This window comes from Protobothrops mucrosquamatus, unplaced genomic scaffold (assembly GCF_001527695.2).
Source record: "Protobothrops mucrosquamatus isolate PMUCROS unplaced genomic scaffold, P.Mucros_1.0 scaffold_36, whole genome shotgun sequence".
NCBI classification, from domain to species: domain Eukaryota; kingdom Metazoa; phylum Chordata; class Lepidosauria; order Squamata; family Viperidae; genus Protobothrops; species Protobothrops mucrosquamatus.
Genome location: NW_015386112.1, coordinates 399,042 through 423,004, shown reverse-complemented (window position 1 = coordinate 423,004; position 23,963 = coordinate 399,042). Strand labels below are relative to the sequence as shown.

At 35.5% G+C, this 23,963-nt stretch overlaps 1 protein-coding gene across 1 annotated transcript in view; it reads right to left on the bottom strand.

Annotated features, from left to right (window-relative positions):
* Positions 1-23,963, bottom strand: part of B3GNTL1 (UDP-GlcNAc:betaGal beta-1,3-N-acetylglucosaminyltransferase like 1) — a 136,809-nt gene that overhangs the window by 37,106 nt on the left and 75,740 nt on the right. The window contains exon 7 of the mRNA XM_015810214.1: positions 10,740-10,835. Within this exon, the coding sequence (XP_015665700.1) occupies positions 10,740-10,835 (96 nt within the window). The remainder of the gene's footprint in view (positions 1-10,739; positions 10,836-23,963) is intronic.

Genomic DNA, 23,963 nt, shown 5'->3' with positions numbered 1-23,963 from the left:
GGCAAATTGGTGCCCAAGGTATCAAAGGAAATATGACTACCAGCAACTTACTGTCATTTTAAAGAAACTAAATCAAACATTTATTTGCAATCCACTGTTTTTATTCTTAGTAGTAACATTCAAAAAAGCACATTATAATTAGACATATGTCTGGATCATATTATCTTCATTTCCTTGATTTTTTTCCTATCATTATTCAATCCTATAAAGTATTTTAAATAATAAACTGTAACTGATAAATCAAAACAAATTCCTATAAACATAACGGTCTCTGCAGAAAACATTCACAGATCCAGTTCTACAGACCTTTTGCTAATGTCACTCACACCCTGCCTGCTTCCTATAAACATACCTTGTTTAGCATGTATTTCAGATTTTCAATTATAATTCACAAGACTTCCAAGATGCAAATGAAATATCTTATTCTCCATGACATGAACATAATATAGCTGTGCACTATGAAATTACGAAAAACTATTAGAAAGTAATGCTTTGGCAAAAATACCATGTCACCCGACCTTGAAAAGAACAAAAAAATTGAGTAGTCTAAATTTCCATGATCACTTCAGTATGTGAATTGAAATGTCAATAAGTAGCTATGTGTATCAGACACATAATTTTAAAATCCTAATCTCAAATTATGTCCATTATTTCATATAAAAGAAAATGATCGATATCATCATTCATTGGCATCCTTCAATCTCAAGAGACTATGGTATCATGCTCTGGAAAGAGGTCCTAAGGCAGCATCTGGTGTGGCTGAAAAGGCCAATTCGAGAATGGCAGTCCCTTCCACACTGGGGGCAGATACAATCTGTCCCCTTTCCAGCCAACAGATTTCGGTTCCGGGACTGCCTCTTTGCCTCAGCCTGCCGCACAAGTGTCTGTTCGAATTGGGAAAGACCATGCTGCATCTTTAGCCTCCAGGCTGAACGATCAGAGGTCAAGGATTCCCAGCTGTTAATGTCCATTCCCAAGGCCTTTAGGTCCCTCTTGCAGATATCCTTATATCGCAGCTCAGGTCTCCCTCTGGGGCGCTTTCCCTGCACTAGTTCTCCATACAGGAGACCTTTCGGAATCCGACCATCAGCCATTCTCACGACATGCCCAAGCCAGCGTAGACATCACTGCTTCAATAGTGTATACATGCTAGAGATTCCAGCATATTCCAGGACTGCGCTATTTGGAACTTTGTCATGCCAGGTGATACCGAGAATACATCGGAGACGGCGCATGTGAAAAGTGTTCAGCTTTCTCTCCTGCCGTACGTGAAGAGTCCATGACTCACTGCAGTACAAGAGTGTGCTCAAGACGCAGGCTCTATAGACATGGATTTTTGTATGCTCTGTCAACTTCTTATTAAGCCATACTCTCTTTGTAAGTTTGAAAAATGTGGTGACCGCTTTACCAATACGTTTATTCAGCTCAATATCTAAACAGAGAGTTTCAGAGATTGTTGAGCCGAGGTACACAAAGTCATGGACAACCTCCAGTTCCTGTGCAGAGATTGTAATACAGGGTTATCTATCTCCGGACCAGATCAGATGGAAAACTCTTTAATCTCTCTAGATTGAGAGCAAAGTCTAAAGTCCAGCTGAAATGCCTACGGGATTTCCTCTTTGCTGACGATGCTGCCGTTACTGCTCACTCTGCCGAAGATCTTCAACAACTTATGGACTGTTTTAGTAAGGCCTGCCAAGACTTTGGTCTAACAAATAAAAATGATCGATAACTTGTTTGAATATAGCAACAGTATTGTCATGTGATAATGTAAAACAAATCATATAATCCTCAAACGTTCTCAAGATATTGTTCATTTTTAAACCTACTCTATTACCAAGCTGACATGAGACAATGCTATGTAAACAAATTTGGCTTATAGAAAAGACATACAAGATTAGTGGCATCACAATAAAAATAAATCATAAAACCAACATATATGTTAGGTAGCTAAAAAAATAGTGAGCAGAATATGCTATTTATTTAGAATTTAGAATAGAATAGAGCTGGAAGGGACTTTGGAGGTCTTCTAGTCCAGCCTCCTGCTCAAGGAGGAGAACCTATACCATCTCAGACAGGTGAATGTCTAGTCTCTCCTTTAAAATCTCCAGGTAAGGTAAATCTTCTGGGGGTAAGCTGTTCCACTGGTTGATTGTCCTCACTGTCTTTAATTCCAGGTTGCTTCTCTCTTTGATCAGTTTCCAACCATTGTTTCTCATCTTTCCCTCTAGTGCTTTGGTGAACAACCTGGCCCCCTCTGCCCTGTGGCAGTCCTTCAGATACTGGAACACTGCTAACATGTCTCCCCTATTTCTTCTTTTGCCAAACCCAAGCCCCGTAGCTGTTCATCGTATGTTTTAGTCTCCAGGCCTTTGATCATCTTAGTTGCTCTTCTCTGATTTTTTTCCAAACTCTCAAACTCCAAAATTGGCTGCAGTATTCCAGGTGTGGTCTTACTAGGGTTTTATAAAGCGGTAATAATACTTCATGTGATCTTGATTCTATGCCTCTGTTTATGCAACCCAGGATTATATTAGCTTTTTTGGTTGCTGCTGCACACTGCTGGATCATAGTCAGTGATCGTCCACTAGGACTCCAAGGTCCTTCTCACAGTTACTGTTTTTAAGCCAGATCTCGCCCAATCTGTATTTGTATCTTTGTTTTTTCCTGCCTAAATTTAAGACTTTGCTTTTCTCCACATTGAAACCCAGTTTGTTGGATAGGGCCCATTGTTAAATTTGTCAAGATCTTTTTGGATCCTGAGTTTGTCTTCTGGGGTGTTGGCTACTCCTGTCAGTTTGGTGTCATCTGCAAATTTAATGAGTTCCCCTTCAATTCCCTCATCTAAGTCATTTATGAAGATATTGAAGAGTACTTGGCCTAAGACTGAACCCTGTGGTACCCTACTACTTACTTCTCTCCATGTGGATGTAGTGCCATTGAGGACTACTTTGCCAGCCAGCTACAGATCCATCTGGTGGTGATGTTGTCTATTCCACCTTTTCCTAGCTTACCAAGGAGTAGGTTGTGTCTACCTTGTCAAATGCCTTACTGAAATCTAAGTATATTATGTCCACTGTGTTTCGCTGGTCTACTAATTTGGTCACTTTATCAAAGAATGGGATAAGATTGGTTTGGCATGATCTGTTTTTAACAAACCCATGCTGGTTACTAGTTATGACTTTGTTTGCTTCTAGTTGTTTGGAGATGTTCTTTGATTATCTTTTCTAGGATCTTCCCAAGTATTGATGTTAAGCTGATTGGTCTGTAGATTCTTGGGTCCGTTTTTTCCTTTCTTGAAGATGGGGACCACATCAGCCCTTTTCCAATCCTCAGGTACTTCCCCGGTGCTCAAGGATTTATGAAAGATGTGGTGCAATGATTGTGAGATAACATCTGCCAGCTCTTTCAGAATTCTGGGACGTAATCTGTCGGGTCCCAGTGATTTATATTCATCAAGGTTGGATGAATAATTTTCTTACAATTTTCTTGCTTATTTAATTTTTGTTTCTAGTTGTCTTTTGTAGTGGATTTTTGCTATGTTGGGCTGTAAATTCTTTTTATGTGAAGACTGATGCAAAGAATGAGTTAAGCAGCTCTGCTTTCTCCCTGTTGCATGTTATTTCCTTGCCATCTTATCTCTTTAGTGGAACTATAGTTTCCTTGACTTTTTTCTTGTTATTAATATGTTGGAAGAAAGTTTTTTTTTTTATTATCCTTGATTTCTGTTGCAAGTCTTCGTTCGTTCTGAGCCTTTGCTTTCCAGACTTCATCTTTGTATGTTCTGGCTGTCTGCTGATAATCGGCCTTAGTTATGTGCCCCCCTTTCCATTTTTTGTATTTGTCCTTTTTGTCTTTCAGTTTGTTAGAGAGATCTTTGTGCAGCCATGCTGGCTTCTTCTTGGATTTCTTGTTTTTCTTTCTCAATGGTATTGTGCTGGTCTGGGCTTTTGTGATTGCATTTTTCAGGGTTTCCCATGCTTCTTGGGTTGTTTTCCCCTTTAGGATTTTCATCCATGGGATCTTTCCTAGGTTCCCTCTGAGTTTGTTAAAGTCAGCTCTTTTGAAGTTTAAGACATTGGTTGGATTGTTTTCTATTGCTAGTGTTTGCATTATATTAAATTCCAGTATGACATGGTCACTTTCACCCAAGGTTCTGGCAATTTCGATTCCCTCTATCACTTCTTCTCTATTTAGAAGGATTAAGTCCAGTATAGCTTTACATCTAGTTCCCTTCTCCACCTTTTGGGTGACAAAGTTGTCAGCTAGGTTGGTTAGGAATCTGTTTGATCTCCCACTCATTGCAGAGTTTGTCTCCCAGTTGATAACTGGATAGTTGAAGTCTCTCATTACTGCTGTGGTATGCTTCCTACATGCATTTGTTAACTGGTTGGCAAAGAGTTCATCTATTTCTTCTGATTGGTTGGGTGGCCTGTAATATACAACTATGGTAATGTCACTTTTTTCTCTTTTATAGTGACCCATATACATTCTGGAAAGATTTTATTTTTGATCATGTGCATTTCTGCAGATATGTAGTGTTCTCTTACATATAGTGCAACTTCCCCTCCTCTTTTTGTAGACCTGTTTCTTTTGAACAATTTGTATCCAGCCATCAGTCCATTCCATTCATGGGTTTCGTCCACCAGGTTTCTGTTATGCCAACTATGTCATATTCTCCTTTGTGTACTATTGCTTCTAGTTCACCCTGTTTGTTCCGCAAGCTTTGAGCATTTGTATATAAGCATTTAAGACTTTTATAAATGCTTATTTTATAAGCATTTATATCAGAGAGTTTCAGAAGGAGAAGAAAGCACATTTTGTTTTGTTGAATTCTTAGTTGTACAAACTACTTTTGCATTGTAAAGTGTTTCGTAATAGTCTAAAGAATAATAATTTAATTTACAAATTGCTGCTTAACTTTGTTTCCCCACTTCATTCTTCATATTTTATGCTTTATTTTTATTGCCCACAAGTAAGCAGCTCCAAGATCCTTTCCAGCTAAAGAGTAAAGTTAAATGATTTTAAATGAAGAGTATTTAAATAAAATTCAACAGTATAATATGTTGTATTTTGTTTGATTTTAGGTATTCTATAATAAAGACAAAATAATTACATCAAATGACCAAGTCTTCTCTTCAGTCTTTACTACATGGGATTTTAGTTTGGATAGATAGATGTACGTATACCCAATACAGAAAAAAGTAAAAAAAATGATTCAAATTATTTAAAAGAACCTCCCACCAGGAAACTGACACAGTTTAACAACATATCTTGAAATTTTTATAATTTTTGAAACTAAATTCTAACCAGTTTTTGCATTCCAAAGCCTTTTGTATAAATATTTAAAGGATCTGTAAAGTATTATTAAACTAAACTAAACTAAACTAAACTAAACTAAACTAAACTAAACTAAACTAAACTAAACCAAACCAAACCAAACCAAACTAAACTAAACTAAACTAAACTAAACTAAACTTAAACATTCAGTTCCACTTTTACCTTAATGTTCATATTTGCCAAGAGGCAAAGGCAGAAGCAAGGAAAATTGGAAAACTTAACATGACCTAATTTAAACTCAAAGAAGCAGCTCAATTTGAAAGAATTTTATAATTATATAAATCGGGCCTATTGTCCAGCTTTTTATCATTCAAGGGCCTTCTTGGCTTATTACCCTGGAAATACTTCACCACTGATGATTCCCTTCTTGAAAGTCTTCATGATTCAGGTGCATGATTCTCTCTGAGACCTAATATTAAGATATTATTCTGAGTGCATGTAATAGATAAACAACTAGCAAGTATGAAAGTACATATAAGAATTGGTTTCTATAGGAGCCTCAGATACCACAGATGCAACACTACTGATTGAAAAAGTCTGCTTATTTTTTGCCGTTGGGTAGGAAGAACTGTGTAATGACTCAGCTGCAGCTTTCCATTAACCTCTGCAATATTTTGATGCCGAAAATAAGTGTCTAACATAGGTTTCTATCAGGTATACTAATAAGGGTATTAAAGAATTTAGCAGAGAATAATGAATAATTGCAGTGGGAATGTAAAAAACAACATAACCACCAGAAAAAGAAAACACCATTTTTTTCAACCTACATTCTAGTGAGATTTATTTTTCCCTTGTGCTCAACATTGTGGTGATGCTATGTCAATGGCAAAATTTAACCTGGCTTCTGTTCTTCATGTCATGCTCCAAGTTAAGTCAAGTTAACCACCTGGTTCTAATTACAGAGCAGCCTGCTGCCCAGGTTTTTGTGTGTGTCGATGTATGTGTGTATGTTGCCACATGCATATTTGTAGAATTTATTATACCATATACCATTCCCAGTGCTTACATATTTCCCCATTCCAACTACTACTTTCACTAGATTCCATAATTAAGAATACTGTGATTTAAATGTTCTGTGATATATTTCGGCACCAATGTATGGAAGTGTTACTTTAAAATATGTATATATTTCCATGCCAAAATGGAAAGGGGCCCACTTCAAATAAAAAGGGTTACAAATTTGAAAAGCATGATTAGTCTAATAAGGAAACAAAGAACAGTTTGGTAGTTATATCTTCAGAAACCAAAAAAATGTATATTGTACTGCTACTGATATCTTAATTGTGATAAGGATAAACACTTATTCAGAAAGAAGCATAACTCTTTAAAGCAAGTTTGACCCAAAGAACATTTACTGAGAAAATGTGCTCATTGGGAGCTATAGCAGAATACAAAGCACATTAAATTGGACTGATAGAATTAAAAATATCAGTCTAATATTGATTTTTAGAACAAGTCACAGTCCCTTTTATGCAGAATCCTCACAAACACCATTACAGTCAAGGAACACAGGTCAAGGGATATGTGTATCTGAACAGTTATCACTATAATACTCAAATATTTGCATCTTGAATTCACTTATCTGTATTATTCCTTAACACAGGGGTCTTCAAACTTGGCCCTTTTATGACTTGTGGACTTCAACTCCCAGAATTCCTCAGCTAGGCACGCTGGCTGAGGAATTCTGGGAGTTGAAATCCACAAGTCATAAAAGGGCCAAGTTTGAAGACCCCTGCCTTAACAGATCACAGGGTACTACTTTTCTGTTTGCTTACAGACACGTGCATGCATAAGGAGGCCAATGAACAATATATAGTTTTCACAGAGGTTTCAAAACTCTGGTTCTTTCTAGAGCGGCCACCAAAGAAATTTCTATAAAACCTGTTACAACCATTCATTCATGTAATGCTTAGCCTTAGACTTTTCCCAAACCATACAAATCCAGTTAAGCCTTTTCCTAGCTTTGTGGCTGAGCCCAAGAGTCATGCCCTGATAGACCTATAAATCATATTGGTCCAATCTCAAAGCAGGAAATTTGTGATAAAGTTATAATTGCTTGGTTGTTTTGAAAAACAAAGTTAAAGGATTAACCTTCTGAAACAAAAATATGTGAGCAGCCACAGTACACTTGGAAAGGAGTAAAGATCAAGCAACGGATTGGATTAATTACCCCAGCAAACTTAGCAACATACTATTAAGGTATGCTGTTAAGAAGGCTTGTTTAAGAAGCATAATTTATTTCGCTTAAAAACTCCATCTTGGACTCAGCTCAAGAACTGATCTCTGTTCAGTTTTACCCATAATGTGCCAAAAATATCAGAGTCTGCATTTTGTCTTTATTTTTCCCCAGAGTTGCTAGACAAATCCTTGGGCAACCTTACAATATTTTAATTCAGCTACTAAAAAAAATGAATCTAATATCTTTGCATTCCACCACTCCCCACAAAAAACCTCCACTTTCATTTTAACTGCAAATATTCATTTTCTAACTTCTAATGTTTTTCCTGTAATTCCTACAGAAGTATATGCTATGTAGTTTTCCCTTTTCAATTTATTCCTTGACACTATCAACAAATGAAACAAAATTAAGAACAAAACACATCTAAAGATTTTTTTCAGTTTCCATTAAACTTTCTCTTTCTGGGATGCTGATATATTTTCTGAAATACAATAAAATATACAATTATTTTGATAAATTTCAGTAAAATCTTAGTGTTGATACCAAAGCTCACTTTTTCTTGACGTAAGGAAAAGGATGTAAGGGAGGGGCATGTTGGAAAATAAATTATTCTGATTTTTTTAGAATTACATATTATGAATTGTCAGAGAACTAGTTTATAGTGGTCTTCACCTACTTCCAAAACATTGTTTTCATTTCCAACAGAATCTATTTCTATCTTATCTGCCTCTTTTAATCCTAACAATTGTTTCCTTTTCTCTATATACACATTATTCACTACAAATGTTGCAGCTAACATTTTTTCCTATCCATAGCTTCTTTCACTCCAGCCTCCAGCCTCTTTTACTTAATCATTCCATTAAACATCTTTCATACTTACTCATTCTTGAGAATGTAACTGGTCTATATACCCAGTTGCCTTGTTCCATTCTATTCATTTATGTCACCAAACAGAATAATTTCTCCCCTGTATCAATCAGTCAGAATACTGCAGATTTTCCATAAAACTCCATTTTTAATAATAATAATAATAATAATAATAATAATAATAATAATAATAATAATGATGATGATGATGATGATGATGATGATAATGATGATAATGATGTTGTTGTTGTTGTTGTTTATACGGGATTTGAAATATAATCTCCTTTATTATACACCTTTATAATTAAAAGTCATTATTACCTTGCTTGATGTCCCCTCAAGGGAAAGTGCTTTACTTAAAAAAGACAGTTGAAGAAAGTATATCTATTCCCTCTATTATTGTGGGCTTCTAACCTCTCCCACTCCTTGCTCTTTTTCAAGCCAATTACTTTAATACGGGTATCATTAAATTATGCTGGAGCTTGTTATTACAAGAATCTAAGTGTATAGGTAAGTATTAAAAACCAAGGAAGAAGGTGCAAACAAAGCAGACTGCTCAAGAGGTCAAAAAGAGAATTCACATTCTAACTTTTCTATTTTGAGTCACCATGGATGGTTGGATATAGGATAATAATAATAATAATAATAATAATAATAATAATAATAATAATAATAATAATAATAATGATGATGATGATGATGATGATGATGATGATGATGATGATGATGATAATGATAATAATAATAATAATAATAATAATAATAATAATAATAATAATAATAATAATAATAATAAAGTTGGAAGGGACCTTGGAGGTCATCTAGTCCAACCCCCTGCTCAGGCAGGAAACCCTACACCATTTCGGACAAATGGCTGTCCAGTCTCTTCTTAAAAACTTCCAGTGTTGGAGCATTCACCGTTTCTGGAGGCAAGGAGTTCCACTGGTTAATTGTTCTAACTGTCAGGAAGTTTCTCTTTAGTTCTAGGTTGCTTCTCTCCTTGATTAGTTTCCATCCCTTGCTTCTTGTCCTGCCTTCCGGCACTTTTGACTCCCTCTTCTTTTGTGGCAGCCCCTGAGATATTGGAACACTGCTATCATGTCACCCCTCGTCCTTCTCTTCATTAAACTAGACATACCCAATTCCAGCAACCGTTCCTTATATGTTTTATCCTCCAGACTTCTATGCTTTTTTTCTTATCAGTATACAAATATGGAAACATGCAAGTATCATCAACCTATGAAATTCTGTTTTCATACAGAGAACTCCATGACAATAACTTAATACTAAGCTGGAGAGGTGCTCCTCTTATCAGCTTGAATTGTATTTTTGAGGAAATTGTATTTTTTACATCTGCCTATCTATCTTTTAAATTATAACTCACCTTGTGTTCATTTGCAGAACAGCAATATGTAACAACATACACACAGAACTCTTCCATCTTATATAACAAGTGAATATGTTATTGTAAAATTTCATGCGTAATGTATGACATCACTTCTATACACTACTTTGCATCGCACTTAGTAAACGGTGCCATTCAAAACAATTCCAAATGTATAAATGTGGTATTATGCAAGCACCTTCTGAGTCAATTCTCAAATAGAAGCTGTGATTCACACTGTTTTGTGATGTCTCTTTCAAATGTCATTCAGGGCCTGTGTCTCAGAATAAGTCACAGGGTTCAGTGCTAGGCAAAATATTTAAAATGCTGGGTTAATAATAGAAAAATTCTAGAGGTACTTGTTATGAAAAAGCCGATGTTCCTTATGTGCTTGCAGAATGTCGCTACAGATTGGCACTAATGTCTTCACAAATAACCGAACAAATAGCATCACATTAACATTCCTTTTTTGTGCTTTTTTTATTCCATGAATTAACGTGATGATGGTGCTCCAATGGAGAAGCTGAAGGACCAGGTTGGGGACAGATTGCCTTGGAGAAAAATCTATCTATGTGGTCGCTAAGAGGTGACATCAGTTTGATGGCACATAATCAATCGATGAGAATGCCATAGAAATAGATCTGTGCTGCTTAATTCCTCTATCAATGGCACTTGGAAAACAGGCTAATTTCTTAATTAAATATAACTCAGTCAAATGTTTGAACTTCAACAGTGATTAGGATCGCCTGGTGCAAGCATCTCTTGAGATATTATTGCATAGATTTCCCAACCTACAGCCCTCTAGATATGTTAGGAGTATAACTCATAGAATTTCTAGCCAAAAGCACTCCTGGGTGGAGATTCTCATAACTGTACTTCTAACATATCTGGAGGGCATCCAACTGGGAAAGAGTGAGATCAATCTTTCCCATAGTTAGGTTATGCTCCTCTCCTTTTCATATTACGTACCTTTCCTCCTTCATTAAATCTTCCTACAAGGTAAAACCATTCCCGAGAACAGAACCATGTTGGCATAATTACTGTTGGTCCATGGGATGTGAAAACCTAGAAACAGAATGAGAAAATAGCCTATTATTTTTCAAAGAAGCATAGTTCATAAGAAATAAATTTGAGACCCAATACTTCTTCTCTGCTAAGGCTGAAAGTCAGGTAAGTATTTTTTTTTAGAGAAAAGGGTTGTTTTGTTAAGAAAACTGAGTAATATTTCAGGACAAGTAAGAAATGCTATGAATACTATAATAAATTCTAAATATTTAATTACAAAGCTGCAGTGGGAAAGAGTATTGTTAATTGGTAGAATGGTACTGAAGGAGGCAATAAACACTTTTCCATGAACTGTATTTCCCCTCTATCTCTCTCCTTAGAACAACTTAAAGGATGGGCTATATATAACACCATTTAGATCACAAAACCAACAAGTCAGGAATGAAACATATTCCCAAAATAATCATTTTTCCACACTAAAGCACAACTGAACTCAGGAACTCAGATTACAAATCTGAGATCATGCGTTTTGCAATATCTCATCTTGGTTTTGTTATTAAAAATTTATGCATTTGTGTCAAAAACATAAGGAATCCCAATATAAAACTTCCTTTTTACAACCCTGTGAACCCTTAATTCGGGGTAGAGTTGGGGCAACTAGATGGAGCTGAGCATTTACTGGCTGGATGCCCTTCCTGACGCCACGTGGAGTCTGCAGCAAATATTTTTTCCTTGCACCCTAAGAGAGAAATGTCTGCTGCTATTTAGGATTGAACTTTCAACCTTTTGAGTGGGAGACGAGTGTCTTCACCACTAGGCCACCATGCTGCTCATAAGGACCCCAATATATGGTCTGTTATTTATATGTGATATTCTATAATGGAGTTAATGGACTCCCTAGACAAAGTGCTGTTGACATTTTCTGCCAGTAATTTAGAAGTAGCTCTTGCATCTGAAGCTTGTCATGTTTCTTAGATTAAAATAAAGAAAATTTAGTGGTAATCTACATCTTGTTCTATGGCATGTAGTGAGTTTCCCATAAGAACTAAACTTCATAAACATGAAATAAAGTAGTTGGAAACTAAGCACACCTGTAATTTTACTGTTTATATATTATATGACAAAATTAACAACTAATGGAAAGTGCTGTCTTAGAACAAAATCAAGTGGAAAGTATTTGAATGACTCTGTAACAGCCTTAGGCAATTGGTATTTAGTAAAATTTATTTTATGTCCAAGTAACATCTATAAAATAAGAACAAAAATGGCACACATCAATAGAAATATTGGCAAATTTAATTAACCTAAATATTTACACAGAAAACTGAAGCAAACTAGTATCTAGGAAAATAAATGAATGTGACCCTTGATTTGTATATTTCTGAACGACAGTTTCAGTGAATTATACCAACAAAGCCTTTTTTGCTTTAAACAAGTATGTCTTAAACCTAGAGCTGAAATAAACCAGAATATCCGGATTATGTAAGGTAAATCTATTTTTTTCCATTAATATAAGACAAAATGTCCAACATGTCTGCAGACTAATCTTCTTGTCAAGAAGTTAAAGGAGCATAGTGCATTCTGCCTTAGGTATTATATCTAAAGCTACTTTTATGAGCTAAGCAAACACAGACATATATTAGTTGTTTCCACCTGCTTCTTGTGGACTTAACCTAGCTCATTCACAGTGTATAGGTGATCCATACAATACCACTATCCATTTATTATTCTGCCATATTTTTGCAGTGCTGATTCTTTCACTGATTCCCTTGTTCCATTACAACTTCCCTACATATTCTTAAAATGCTCTTTAAAAGTATTTTTTTTTAAAAAATGAACTTAACCCAATAGCCATCATCTAGGATGCCAGATCTGCACAATATAGTTCATCTATAAACTAACTTTGTAATTTTTAAAATACATGATTCCACCTCCCTCCTTAATTCTTCTTGAAATCCCATTCACTGTATGTTTTGGCTGCAAGAAAAATAATCATATTCCATACCTAATGTTCTACAAATCTGTAAGGCAAAACATTATAAAAAGAAAATGGTCTAATTCTGAAGCAATTCTAATTATTTAACATATTTAAACCATTTATCCCTAGCAACATTGTATATGCCATTCTTATTATCTTGTTTTCAAGGTTTACCATAGTTTCTAAAATCATTCTGAATATAATTAGTATAAAGGACATAAAGGCAATATTGAGACTATAGGAAGAGTAATTATCCTGAAAGATCACTGAGGAAAAATAGCCTTAGGATCATATATAAGATAACTCAGTAGAGAGATTTCCAATTATGAGTAGCTCCAATTCTTATATTATCCATATAACAGATGAATATATATCATTGTTTCACTCCATACCTACCAGTATATTCTTTCTCCTGTCACACCAATAACAAACAGTATCGGTTTGACGAAGCGAAAGTTATCAGCCATGCCAATTTTTTTCAGAATAGGTATATTCAATAGTATTGTCTATTGCTTCAGCCACACAGTCTTATTCTAAATTTATTCACATAGAACTGTTGGCATTTTAACCACTTGTCTTTCTGAAGCTTTAAAAAGTTCAGTGGAAATTCCATCTGCATCTGTTTCTTTCCTATTGAATGGCTAATACTCACTTTCTATTGGTGTTAGTTTCTGAATATACAGTATTCTCTCTCAATAAATATTTCAGTCATTTAAAAATCCTTATTGTATACGGTTTCACTGTTGCCTTTCTATTTTGTTTTAAACTCATTTGCTTCTGTTATCATTTATTTCCACTAGTAGTCTTAGATAGTTGTACCCAAGCCGTACATTTTCCAATGATCTCTCTGATCTTCTAAAAGTTCTCTTATTTTCCTTTATTTGTTGACATTCTTGACTGAGATATCTTTTCTCATCCTTTCTTTGTTTGATATTGAAAGTCTGTATTCAGTTATAATGTCCTTGTTATCCAAGGCTTTTGTCCTTCGGCTATCATGTTGCTTAGTTTTAAAAGCCATTTTAAATGTTCAGTGAATATCCATTTCTAATAGATACATTCCTTTTGTCTGTTTGGTTATAGCTAAGCACATACTTTACAATATCCATTTTGAGTATCACTGCCATTCCATTCCTTCATTCAGTCGTTGCATTAAGTACTACATAATGCATTAATGTTAAAATGACTTGTTCTGGACCAAATCAACTAAAATGTGTTATTTAACTCTGTCTTTCAAAACACATAGCGTTCTCTCAAACTCTGAGTCCAAGTTCCAGAGTTCTTTCCAATTTTGCAATTGGAAAGAAGAAACATGAAAAGGGCAGAAGGTATCCCTGCATATTTACAGGTGCATCCAAAGCTTAGCAGAATCAAGAAAATGAATCCTATCATTATCTTTAACAATAATTAAAAAATCCTGTAGCTAATAATGTTCTCTAATAGAGTATGGAATACATATTATAGTAATCAGAAATGTTGGGCTCCCTTTTCTAAAGTTATTTATTTTCTTTGAGTCCTCAAATAAATTTATTGGTATTGAATTGATCAGTACTCCTGAACTTTTTTTTTTCTCAACTTTTTTTTTCAACTTTTTTTCAAAAGCATCTTTGGATTTTTTGGGACAACCATGAGCAGGATGATAGAGAATCTCCATAGACAATATACCTGAACATTTGTAGGTTAAAATTAAATCTCTTTTCTTTCAGTTTCTTCATTTCAAGAAAATATATGGAGAGAAGCAGGCAGAAAAAGAAATAATGAATTTAAACATAGAAAATTACAGGTAGCTAAACAGATAATCAGAAAGTAAAAAAAGGGAACTAAAGACATATAAGAGAAACTACATTTTTGAAGATTTCAAAAACAAAACATCCCAACTGTCTAATTGCACACAAAATATATTGATGTACTTCATCAGATTGCTATTAGCCTTCATTTCAGAATCTTCTACAATAGTCTGAATAACTAAGTCCCAAAATATTTCATTATGAATAAAAACACTTGTGATGGAACAGAAGGTAGGGAGGGGTAGTTAACTAGACATACTATGAATCATGAATGAGAGGACAACTCTCTCTAACAGACACACTGGCTGAAATTCTGAGTGATGTATACCTTAAACTGTACATTTGGAAGTATTAGAATGGGAAATGACTAGTTTAGGTTTATTATATTTAGCCTACAATAAGATAGAGAAGTTATTATATGCCAGGCCATTCATTGATGAAAGCACCTTGAGAAATGTATAAGTTAACATACCCTATTAACTGGCAATGTATTTTCAACAAAACAAATGAACAGACCCAACAGAAGAAACCATACCCTCTTTTGACTGGGTTGCAAAGTCATAATATCTAGCTTTCCTTTACCATAAAAAAAACTCATGAGATTATTACAAAAATCTAATTTAAAACCAGAACTACATCCAGTTAATTACTCATTTAATATATATGAGTAATATATACCCAGCCTAAATGGGTATATATCTTGCAAAATAAAATATAATAACTAACAGATGAAATATACTAAAATCTATTAAAGAGTACAAACTTTAAATGTGCATCTATAAAATTACATAAACAACTAAAATATTAAAACAAATAAACTATCTACAAACAAACTTGACGGAACAAATGTTTTCAATCTTTTTTTGTCTTCTGCAAATCTGTTATTACAATTACTTGCAATCATATTGCAATCATCCCACCCAGAAAGAAGGAACAAAAGGAACAAAACCTACACAGCTCTTTTTTTCAAAAGGTGGGAATTACACCTCCCCCAGCATCTCAAACTTCCAAACATTTCTTGACAGTTACTGCCAAACCCTAGAGCAATGGGAACTTTCTAGCTTTGCGTGATGTTCATGAGAAGTGCCTAAGACACTCTTACACACGTAAATTATGCCAATTTTTGAAGGCGGCAAGACAAACTGGTAGAACAGCATTATGAATTGATATATGAATTAATCCGTAGGTGTAGATTTAGTAAGATAATGAATTCATTCTCCATTTTCTGCCTTGCCTTAGGGAACATGAAGTCATTTTTTAAACAAATTGTCTCTCGGTCAGTTTTTTCTAGCTTCAGAGAAAACATATCAAGTGCTTTCTTTCAGTGCATTTTATATCAAATGGTTACACTAAAGCAGTATGTGCGTGTCTGATTTCATTGCTTGCAAAAATTGCTGGTAACAAAACTTTCTTTTGTTATTGGTTCCCTGCTAATCCTGTTGAAAACAACACATTGTACTGGCCTATGTACAGGATTATGAACTGCAAACTGAAACTGGAATGAAAGCTACTCTATTGCAATTAACAAGAAGTTTTTCTGTTTTTTTAAGAATTGCATATCTAGATTTGATTTCACCAGTAACTTCTGTATGAGAACAAGAGCATAATGTGAAAAACTGAAGCTAATTAACATCAGGGGTCCTTGTTGCTCTCTGAGCTTGGTTGTTTTCTTGCAGATGTTTCATTATCCAAACTAGACAACATCATCAGGACTAGCATTGATGATAAACAATATATTTCTCTCTCTTATACAATGAGTGTCTCAGACACAAAGCAATGAACACAGTTCCCTTTCAACATATAATCTACAACCAGTAGGTTTCTGACCTTTTAAGAAAAGGACATAAACTCTGGGAGTGGTACAGGTGGTTTTCACTTAACAACCAAAGGTACAGGTGGTTTTCACTTAACAACCACACTTTCAGTGCCCATTCGAACATACAGTGACACTAAATGAAACAGACCTCATACTTACAGAGTTGCATCATCCCCACAATCATGTGATCACTGTTTGTGACCTTCACTGCTGGTTCCCGACAAAGTCAATGATGAAGCCAGCAAGAAATTGCAAATAGTAACCATGTGACTTTGTGCTTAACAATGGCAACCAGAAGTGCTGGAACTGCCATCACTAAATGGTGCACTCACATGATGTTGTGTTTTATACAGTAACCGCATCACTTAGCAATTCAGGTCCCAATTACCATCATTAAGTGAAGACTAATTTTAACAGATTTTTTTTTAAAAAAATGATGTGTGTCTATTTAAAACCTCTTAAAGAAATCAGAAATGAAATTTCTAATTTCAATCCAAGAGGTGAGGAGCTACTGCTTACAGAGATCCACCAGCCTAGCACTATGGTCTAATTCAGTGGTTCTCAACCTTTTTAATGCCGCGACCCCAACCGGTCGTAAGTCGAGGACTAACCGGTCATAAGTCGAGGACTAAACCGGTCGTAAGACGAGGACTACCCAACCGGTCGTAAGTCGAGGACTTTCCCTGCCCGGGAGCGCCGCGCATGTGTGGTTCCGCCCCCTGCGCCGGCCGAGGCGTAGCTGGCAAGCGGCAGAGACGGAGCAGGCCGACCACCAGCTGGCCCAGCCCAAGGGAGGTAAGGCACCCGCCGGAAAAGAGGAAAAAAATGGCGGACAAAAAAAATGGCGGACAGCCTTGCTTGGCGACCCCCGTGAAATGGTCGATCGACCCCAAATGGGGTCCCGACCCACAGGTTGAGAACCACTGGTCTAATTCCTCTAACTTTCTAGGCTTACAGAAATACAGACTCACATATGTGCTTGCTTAGCTTAGTGGTCACTGCAGAAAAGTGAAACTCAAGGGAAAGGTGAAATTCAATTAAGAATACCTTGATCTTGGCTAGGTTACCTTGAGTAGCACTCAAGAAAAAGTTATGACTATTGTAGAAGTCACTGCTGCAAGCAAAAAATTAAAACTGAGTGATATTCAAAGTTCATAAATCAAAATTATCCCAGAATTGGAATTCTAGCAGAATTCATACCATTGTCATGATAATAAAAACAATTATAATAATGGTATTCAAACTCTAAAATATTTGACTTAAGATACTTAAATATTTTGACCATTTATTATAATTACAAGGAAAAATGAAAAAAGGATTATATGGAAAGCAAATGTGGATGATAATATAAGATAGAAAACTACACGTGTTAAATGGAAATTTGCAGTGAACATGAAGTAGGAGAGGCAGCACAGTTTTCATAAATTTATTCAAATAACCAGTACATGATAAACTATAGGTAATGTTTTAATAAAATGTTTAGGCATAAATGGGAAAAGTCAATAAAGAACTATAAAGCCAACAAAATGAATGAAACTGAATTATGCTCATTATAAAAATAAGTCTGACACTTATGAATTTGATGTTGAATCTTATAACGGCTGCAAGACTACTAGTAGCTCAATATTGGAAAACAGAACGTCTGCCCACTATAGAAGAATGGTCACTTAAAGTCTCAAATTTAGCAGAAATGGCCAAGATTTTTGCTTATGTGAAGGATTATTCACAAGAAAGATATATTTCGGTTTGGAGAAGATGGATAGATTATATTGAGAAGAAATATGGGACCAAAAAGTTCCATTTGGTTTTTGAGTGAATTTTAGAGTATTATTGTTGTTATACAGTTTATTTATCCTTATTTTTAATTATTAATATGATATTATTATTGTGTCTAATCTTAATATATGTTATGTTAAAAAGAGAGTTAAAGGATTTTACAGATTTGTTATTCTAATAATTGATTAATGTTAGTTAGAATATGATTACCTTATTGTTAACCCTGTGATTAGCTCTGGGAAGTGGGGGGGAGGGAGGGGGGAGGGGAGAGAGGGTTTTGGAGAGGGGGCAATTATATTGTAAAACTTTTATAAAACTTTTAATAAAAAAAAATAAGTCTGACACATTTAAATCAAGCAAGTAATCATGATAAAACTTGCCTATTTTTTAAACAGAACATACAGCCAGTTTTATGGTTTTCTTTTTTTCTGCTTTTTAAAAATTATCCCCCTATTTAATTAAGGTCTCTATCATTATCACTCTTCCCACCTTTGTTTCTTTCACTTCCTTTATACATATTACTGGTAACAAAACTTCCTAGTTCTTTTGGATTTAAATCACAGCAAAATAAAAATGAAACAATATAAGCTGTCGATCTATCACGTCCCAAACAAACCCTAATCTTCATAAGATTACACATTTATTACATCATATGTAAACCATTCATCTCCTTTGGAGGCTGCAAAGCTACATAAAAAGTAAGTACACCCTCTTTAAGTTCTATGGTTTTGCATATCAGGACATAGTAAAAATCATCTGGTCCTTAGCATTTCTTAAAAGTACAAAAAGAAAGCCAAAATGAGAAGATGTTCCATAGGTATGAAGAAGTTAAGTAGCAGCTAGGTGCTATTAATCAAATGCCCTTGATTAATTAATCATCAGAAAGTTGACTTCCTCTATAAAAACTGAAGTTTTAAGAGTTTGCTGGTCTCCAGCACTGAGGTGTTTGTTAACACAATGCCAAAGAGTAAAGATATTAGCAATGATCTTAGGAAATTGTTGCTGTCCATAAATCTGGGAGGGGTTATAAGGCCATTTCCAAACACTCAAAAGTTCATCTACAGTGTTGAAGATTATTCACAAGTGGAAAACATTCAAGACAGTTGCCAATCTTCCCAAGAGTGAAGGTCCCAGCAAAGTCACATCAAGGTCAGACCATGCAATGCTCAGAAAAATTGCAAAAAAACCCAAAAGTCTTCAGGTCTCAGCATGTTAAATGTTAAAGTTCAGTATAGTAAGAATAGAACAGAACAAAACAGAACAGAATAGAATCTGGAAGGGACCTTGGAGGTCTTCTAGTCCAACCCCCTGCTCAAGCAGGAGAACCTATACCATCTCAGACAAGTGACTGTCCAGTCTCTTCTTAAAAACCTCCATTAGAAAAAGACTGAACAAGTGTGATTTGTTTGGAAGGCTGCCAGGAGAAATCATCCTATTTCAAAAAAAAACATGGCAGCATGACTTATGTTTGAAATGTTGCAACTGAACAAATCACAAGATTTCTGGAACACTGTCCCTTGGACAGACGCAACCAAAGTGGAGATGTCTGACCATAATGCACAGTGCCATGTTTGGCAAAAACCTAACAAAGCATATCAGTACAAACACCTCATGCCAGCCGTCAAGCATGGTAGTGGAGGAGTGATGATTTGGGCTTGCTATGCAGTACCCAAACACCCAGAAATCCCAAGCAACTACTGGTTACCATAATTTGATTTTGTGGCTTAAAGGATTTCCATAGGTTCTGAAGAAATTCGTACAGTACAAGCACATTTGGCATGTAACTCACTGAGAAAAAATGCATCATTCCTTTATTGGGGGGGGGGACCACATGTTACATATCATTGAGAAAATCATTCAAGCCACTCAGACAAAGGACAATCAGGAATATATAAGCAGCATTTTAAATCCCAATCTCATATCTTTTTTTCTTTGCATGATTAAATATGTCTTTGTCACTGATATAGCCATGTGTAACTGCCTAGGTTTCTAGATAGTATTTATGGCAACCTCTGAATGTTTTATTAGGTGTGAAACACATAGAAAAACATATAATGGACATTAAGACATTTATTCCTCAGGTTTAGAAGTTCCAAAGACTACTACTAACATCTGGATATATGCTACCTCAGCTATGTTATTCTTAGGCAAAGCCCAGCCAACAGGACTCAGCGTTTCGTTGTGTGGTTAAGCTAAATTTTATTCCTAAAGAATAGAGCTCTGTTTTCCTGCTGCCCCAAATTGCAGCATTACTATTAGCTTCCTAGAAACACTTCAGAATCTTTATTTACTTCAGACCACAAACTTTTGTGAGCAAGAGACTATTTTGAAGAAATCTCTATTTTCTCCCACAGTAGAAAATCATATTATAGTAAATTTCATTCTATGGAGCATCATCCACATTTGTTAGCAGTTTACAACTCTTCCTTAGATTTGCATAGATCCTAGAATAAATGGATTTATAAAAATGTGAGAGTTTGCAGAACATTTCAATAACACTTCTTAATTCTAACTGAAAGAGGAAATAAAATTAAATTGGTCAATTGTTGTTGAACTACAAATCCCAGAACACTTCACAATGAACCATCATTAATTATTTGGAATTATAAATTCAAAATCCACACTACTGCAGGGTACATAAATTAACTAGCAATTTCAACTGTATTTCAACTAATAATTTCCTAAATGTAAAATGTTAGGAAAATGGAAAATACATTAGGCTATGCAAATCAAATCAAAATTGGAAAACTAACAAAAAACCCACATCTGCTAATATTTCTACCAAACTAGTCCAATCTGCAAATCAGAACTCACAGATGATTGCAAACAACTTGCTACAAGTTTGGTTGGAATAGCTCTCTACATATGGCACTGCTTATACAATAAAGAACTACACGAGAGAATTTTCAAAATGAAATCTTTCTTCCAACTTTCACATTACAGTTTCTTTCAAACTTATCATAAAAGTAACTGTGTAATGTGCGCAAAAGAAAAACTTGATAAGCGTGTAACCTTCTGGAATACAGTGTTTTGAACAAAAATTTCACTATTCAGCCACAACAACACAAGATACATTTGGAGAAAAAAAGAGAAACATTTGAAGAAAATAATGTTTTTCCAACTGTTATCTACAGGGATAACTGCCATGCTTTGTGATTGTGTGACAATAAGTGGCACAGTATATACTATCTGGGTGAAAAAGAAAAAGGATTAAACTAACTCTCTTAGAAGCTAATATTTCACAGTCAGTAAAGAAATTGAATTAGAAAAGAGATGTAATACTTCAGTAAGAAAACAATGCCTCCACAAAGTACTTATAGGAAAGAAAAAAGGTTTTAGAGTGGCCTTCACAATCCTTAGAACTGGTTATTATTAAACTCTGGGGGGGGGACTCAAACAAGCAGACCTAATCATATTTTTGCTAATCAGGAAACACAGTAATGGGGTAATGGGGTAATGGGTAATGGGGAACTTTAACTACCTGGACATCAACTGGGAAACAAACTCTGTGAGTGGAAAATGAAACAGATTCCTGCCATGTCTGACAACTTTTTCATCTAAAAGGTGGAGGAGGGAACTAGAGGGTCAGCTATACTGGACTTAATTCTTACTAATAGGGATGAAATGGTTGAGGGAGTGTAAACTGTAGGAACTTTGGGGGAGAGTGACCTTGTTGTACTAGAATTCACCATAATACAGGCATAGGTAACTGAACAAAGTCAGACTGATGTTTCAGACTTTAGGAGAGATAACTTCAATGAGCTGAGAGATTAGGAAGGATTCCATGGATGGAAATCCTAAAGGGAAAAACAGTTCATGATGTTTGTGGAACACTGAAAAACAAGATAATAAAGGTCCAAACAAAATCAGCATGGTTGTACAAAGAACTCTCTAACAAAGTGCAAGAAAAAAAGAACAACTATAACAACTGGAAACAGGATACACAACTAGAACAGAATACACAGCCCAAATATACTGCTCACAAAAATAAAGGGAACGCAAACTCCTTCAGTTCCATGTTAAAATGTTCCCTTTATTTTTGTGAGCAGTATGTAAAGGATGGAGTCATGAAGGCTAAGAGCTGACGTAGTTCTAATATTCAAAAAAGAGAAAAAGTGGATCCAGAAAACTACAGACTAATCAGCTTGACATAAATACTAAAGAAAATCCTGGAAAAGATAATCAAGCAGTGGATTTGTAAGCACCAGGAAATAAACAAAGTGGTTACTAGAAGCCAGCATGATTTTGTTAAAAGCAGATCATGTCAAACAAACCTTATTGTCTGCTTTGATAAGATGACTAATTAATGGGTTAAGGAGACACTTTGCATATAATATATTTAGCCTTCAGTAAGGTATTTGACAAAATTGACTACAGCCTATTTCTTGGTAAGATAGAACAATGTGGAATAGATAGTACCACCGCAAGGTACCACTCAACATGTGGTCTACATCTACATGGAAGCATATAACCTAGATAAGGAGATTGAAGGGCTCTCCTAAAAATTTGCAGATGACACCAAGCTGGGGGAAATTGCTAACGCTTTGAAAAATGGACTCAAGATTCAGAAGGGCCTTGACAGACTTGAGCATTGGGCCGTATCCAACAAGATGCAGCTCAGTGGTGAGAAAAGTTAAGGTCCTGCACTTAGGCAGGAAAACCAAATGCATAAATAGAGAATAGACAGTACTTGGCTCAACAGTAATCCCTACGAGAGAGATCTATGTATCTTGGTGGACCACCACTTAAGTATGAACCAGCAGTGTACTGCAGTTGCCAAAAAAGCTTATGCAGTCCTAGGCTGCATCAACACAGGAACAGCATCAAGTTCACAAGAAGTGATAGCACAATGCCAAGAAGTAAGGTCATACTGGAATACTGCATCCAATTCCCTTTACCATACAAAAAAGATGCTGAAACCTGGAAATAGTGCATAGAAGAGCAACAATGATACCGGGTCTGGAGGCTAAACCATATAATGACTGTCTAAGGGAAATTTAGGTATGTTTAGCCTAACGAAGAGAACAGGTTTTTAAGACAAGATTGGAAAACCATTTGTCCAGGATGGAATAAAGACTCCTACCTTGGACAGGGAGTTTGACTAAAAGACTCCCAAGTCCCTTCTAGTCCTATGATTCTATGATTCTATATTCCTGAACCTTAAAGTTTTTGCAAGGAAACAATTCCTAAAGCAAGAATAGACATATTCTTAGCTGGCTACAGGAAATAAGAAAATGTTGCATCTACAAAGGATCTGTTGACAACTAGTATAATGGATAAACAGCACATCCTTGGTTGAATATAGCATCTCTCATACAATTGCCAAGTAGCTCTTTTTAAATCTCAGCTGTACATACTTTGAATATCATACAAAGGCAATGTTTTGGAGCTGGTAGTCACTCTCTGTTATTCATGAAAACAGCTTCATTTTTAAAGACTTATGTACAGGTTGAAAAAATATGTCACTGCTTTAAGAGTAATATTGCTAAAAGCAGAGTCCTTTTGTTTGTTAGGCTTGCATCTGAAAAAAACAGCAGAATTTCTGCATCACCATGGAACTAAAGCACCATGGAACTAAAGCACTGAAGGCAGGACAAGAAGCAATGGATGGAAACTAATCAAGGAAAGAAGCAGTCTAGAACTAAGGAGAAACTTCCTGACAGTGAGAACAATTAACCAGTGGAACAACCTGCCTCCAGAAGCAGTGAATGCTCCAACACTGGAAGTTTTTAAGAAGAGACTGGACAGCCATTTGTCCGAAATGGTATAGGGTTTCCTGCCTGAGCAGGGGGTTGGACTAGATGACCTCCAAGGTCCCTTCCAACTTTATTATT